The sequence below is a fragment of the Dipodomys ordii genome, unplaced genomic scaffold (assembly GCF_000151885.1).
Source record: "Dipodomys ordii isolate 6190 unplaced genomic scaffold, Dord_2.0 Scaffold218, whole genome shotgun sequence".
In the NCBI taxonomy this organism is placed as follows: domain Eukaryota; kingdom Metazoa; phylum Chordata; class Mammalia; order Rodentia; family Heteromyidae; genus Dipodomys; species Dipodomys ordii.
In genome coordinates this window covers 397,400-401,624 of record NW_012267434.1, presented here as the reverse complement: position 1 = coordinate 401,624, position 4,225 = coordinate 397,400, and the positions used below count along the sequence as shown (strand labels likewise).

The 4,225-nt window shown below is 41.2% G+C and overlaps 1 protein-coding gene across 1 annotated transcript in view; it reads left to right on the top strand.

Moving 5' to 3' along the window:
• The window catches only part of Osgep (O-sialoglycoprotein endopeptidase), a 10,900-nt gene that overhangs the window by 1,801 nt on the left and 4,874 nt on the right, over nt 1–4,225 (top strand). The window contains exons 2-4 of the mRNA XM_013035686.1: nt 872–991; nt 1,446–1,621; nt 3,192–3,287. Of these exons, the coding sequence (XP_012891140.1) occupies nt 872–991; nt 1,446–1,621; nt 3,192–3,287 (392 nt within the window). The remainder of the gene's footprint in view (nt 1–871; nt 992–1,445; nt 1,622–3,191; nt 3,288–4,225) is intronic.

Below are 4,225 nucleotides of genomic sequence, written 5' to 3'. Positions count from 1 at the left end.
GGGCCTGAACTCTGGGCCTGGGCGCTGTCCCTAAGCTCTTCAGCTCAAGGCTAGCGCTCTACCACTTGAGCCACAGCACCACTTCTGGCTTTTTTTCTTTTTGCTTATGTGGTACTGAGGAAATGAACCCAGGGCCTCATGCATGCAAGGCAAGCGCTTTACCACTGAGCCACCTTCCCAGCCCCTCTTATTTATTTCTGTTGATTTTATGCAGAGGTTTGAACTCAGGGTCTTGCACTCTGGCTTGATTTTTGCACTCAATGCTGGCATTCCACCACTTGAGTCACAGCTCTACTTGTGCTTTTTTGCTGGTTAACTGGAGATAAAGAGCCTTGTAGGCTTTCTGGTATTGGCTGGCTTCAAATTTTGATCCTCAGATCTCAGCCTCCTGATTAACTAGGATTATAGGCATGAGCTACCAATATCTGCCTATACTTACGTTTATTATTTGTTCTGGGCACTTGGGAACTGGGAATATAGAAATAAAATAGCCAGTGTTGTAAAATACTTGTGGTTAAAGTGAGGAGACTAAAGATAATTGTTATGCTGTAATTTGTTTCTTTTAAATTATCTTTTGTTATACAAAGGTGTTACCATTCAACATGTCAGTTGCTATAATTGTTATATGTTAAATGCAACAGTGTGATCTTGTAGGATTCTGTAAGACCACAGGACAAGTTCCCAAAGAGTATGAGGAAGTTATCACTTGTATTGAGTCCTGAAGATAGAATAGTAGTTGAGTAGAAAGAGAGGCATTTCTGAAAGCTTGCGAGAGTGAAAGAATTCTATGTTACTAAATGTTTTGATTTTTTTACTTCCTGCTTTTGTTACAGAAAAACCATAGAATCTTTGGTATATGTCTATTTCCTAGGTTTCCTTCCAGGTGATACTGCCAGGCACCACCGAACTGTTATCCTAGATCTGCTGCAGGAGGCACTGGCAGAAGCTGGATTAACCTCCCAGGACATTGATTGTATTGCTTTTACCAAAGGTATGGCAGGGAGAGGGATAAAGTGTGGCAGAGTTTACCTGAGCCTAAGTTAATCTTCACCTTGCCTCTGCCCCTACAACCAACCCCACACTTTCACTTTTTTTTTTTTTTTTTTTTGGTCTGTCATGGGGCTTGAACTGGGGGCTGAGGCATTGTCCCTGCGCTCTTTACTCAAGGCTAGTGCTCAACCACTTTGAGCCACAGCTCCATTTCCAGTTTTTAGTGGCTAATTGGACATAAGAGTTTCAGGACTTTCCTGCCTGAACTGGCTTTGAAGTTTGATTTTCAGATCTCAGCCTCCTGAATAGCTAGGATTACAGGCATGAGCCACCAGGGCCCAGCTACCTTTCACACTCCTATATCTTTTACTTCCCTTACCTGTTTTTTTTTTGTTGTTGTTTGTTTATTTGCTTTTAATTTCTATGATTCTAACTTGCCAATTATAAACTTCTAGGTCCTGGCATGGGTGCTCCATTGGTTTCTGTAGCTGTTGTTGCCCGTACTATAGCCCAGCTGTGGAACAAACCCTTGCTGGGAGTGAACCATTGTATAGGTCACATTGAAATGGGCCGCCTCATCACTGGAGCCACTAACCCAACTGTGCTGTATGTCAGCGGAGGAAATACTCAGGTACTTGCTTATTCTACCCATTCCATCTTTGTCTCTAAGGCATTTAGCCAGTAATTCCCTACTCCCTGAGTTCTAGGAACTGCAAAAACAAACCTGAGCTTGTCTAGACCTAAGATACTGTAGGAAATATACAGTGTAGTTTGTAATTTTGCAGAGTTGGGCAAGACAATTAGAATATTAGATGAGAGTGGGTTTTGTTTTATTTTTGTTGTTGTTGTTGCTTTTTGAGACAGGACATTAGTGCTGCATGTGTGGCTCAAGTGATAGATTTCCAGGAAATGAGACAGGGTCTCACTGTGTAGCCCAAGCTAACTGTAAGCTCAGGACTCTCCTGTAACAGCCACCTGAGAGCATTAGACAATTTTTATATATGGATTATAATTAGGAATTTCTAATTCTAAAAAGGAAAGAATGAGTAAGAATTAAAACCTTCAGTTTTGAAGCTTTTTTGTGTGTGTTTGTCAGTCGTGGTGCTGAACTCTGGGCCTGCGTACTATTCCTCAGCACACTACCACTTAAGCTACAGTACCACTTCCAATTTTTTCTGCTTATGTGGTGCTGAGGATTCGAACCCAGGGCCTCATTCATGCAAGACAAGCACTGTACCACTGAGCCACCTTCCTAATCCCTCTATAATTTCTTTAAGATAACTACATGTGTTGTTTTATGTTACTATGGATAAATACATAGATTTTTAGTAAATATTTAGACTTTTGTTAATTCTAAGAATGTAAACATACAAATAAGAAATACAGCTAATGATAGGTTTTTTAAACTTACGGGAGAAATATTAGGGATATTTTATATGATTTTGTGTGTGTGTGTGCCAGTATTGGAGCTTAAACTCAGGGCCTCACTTTCAGGTTTAGTTTTTTCAAACTAGACTGGCATTCTTATCACTTCAGCCACACCTCCACTTCTGACTTTTTGGTAGTTTATTGTTCGTAAGAGTTTCACAGCCCTCCCAAGATGGGCCTCAAACCTCAGGATTATAGGCGTGAGCCACCAGCACCCACTAGTCTAACCTTATAAGTTAATTTTTGAGTTCTTCTACTTTGCCTCCTCTTTGGTTTTGACTAATTGTACTGGTTCATTAATCTAGAAGGACTCCTTGCCTCTAAGCAAGAAACCCTGTTCCCTAGTTCACACTGCTTCTGGGTGATATATGTATATATTAGGAAACTAAAAACTAGAAAATGTGAAACAACAGATTTCACCTGCAAAATTCTTTTTGTAAAGCCAGGGTATGGCTATTTAGCCAAAGCTGACCAAGCTATATATCCCAGAATGGCATCAAATCCGAGATCCTCTTATCACTGTCTCCTGAGAAACTGGAATTGAGAGTTTGCACTATCAAGCCTGCCTGGCACATTTTTCCATTTCTTACTGGGATGTAGAATAGTTTAGTGGACATTTTGACAATACTACTCTTTTATCCATTGCTTAATACTCCTCTTTGCAGACAATTGTAGAATTGTTTAGTGGAAGTTTTTGACAATACTACTCTTTTCTCTATTGCTTAATGCTCCTCTTTGCAGACTTCAGGCTTCACAGACATTGTCATCCTTAGGTGATTGCCTACTCAGAGCATCGTTACCGAATCTTCGGGGAAACCATTGATATTGCTGTGGGCAATTGTTTGGATCGTTTTGCTCGAGTGCTGAAGGTGGGCCATTGAGATTGCTGAAAACTTAAGATGTTTTCTAGAAAACAATGGAAATGGAGAGAGGAAGTAGTTAATAGTGTCATATGCTTCTTACATAATATCCTCCTCCAGTTACTTTAAGTGGTGGTTATTGGTGTTGAGACTTTCTTGAACATACTGTGTAGCATAAGCTAACTTTGAACTTGGGATCCTTGGAATCCTCCTGCCTCTACTTCCTGAGTATTGGACCTACAGGAGTATACCATCATGCCTAGCCTTTAAAAAATAATGTGGAGCCGGGCGCTGGTGGCTCACACCTGTAATCCTAGCTACTACTCAGGAGGCTGAGATCTGAGGATCACGGTTTAAAGCCAGCCCGGGCAGGAAAGACTGTGAGACTCCTATCTCCAATAAACCACCAGAAAACCTGAAGTGGCGCTGTAGTTCAAGTGGTAGAGCACTCGTCTTGAGCTGAAGAGCTGAAGGACAGTGCCCAGGCCCAGAGTTCAAGCCCCATGACCAACAAAAAATAAATAAATAAAAATAATGTGGGTGGATAGTCATTTACATATTTATATGTATAATTTTCTTGTTACATACCCACATATATACATACATATACATTCCTTTTTTTTTTTTTTTTTTTGCTGGTCCTGGGGCTTGAACTCAAGGCCTGGGCATTGTCACTTGAGCCACAGCTCCACTTGAAGCTTTTTGGTAGTTAATTGGAGATAAGACTTTCACAGACTTTGTGCCCAGACTGGCTTTAAACCAGGATCCTCAGATCTCAGACTCCAGAGTAGCTAGGATTAAGGTGTGAGCCACTGATGCCCAGCTTTATATATTTTTTTTTCTTTTTTTTTGGGGGGGGGGGTCTGGTCATGGGGCCTGAACTCTGGGCCTGGGCACTGTCCCTCAGCTCTTCAGCTCAAGGCTAGCACTCTACCACTTGAGCCACA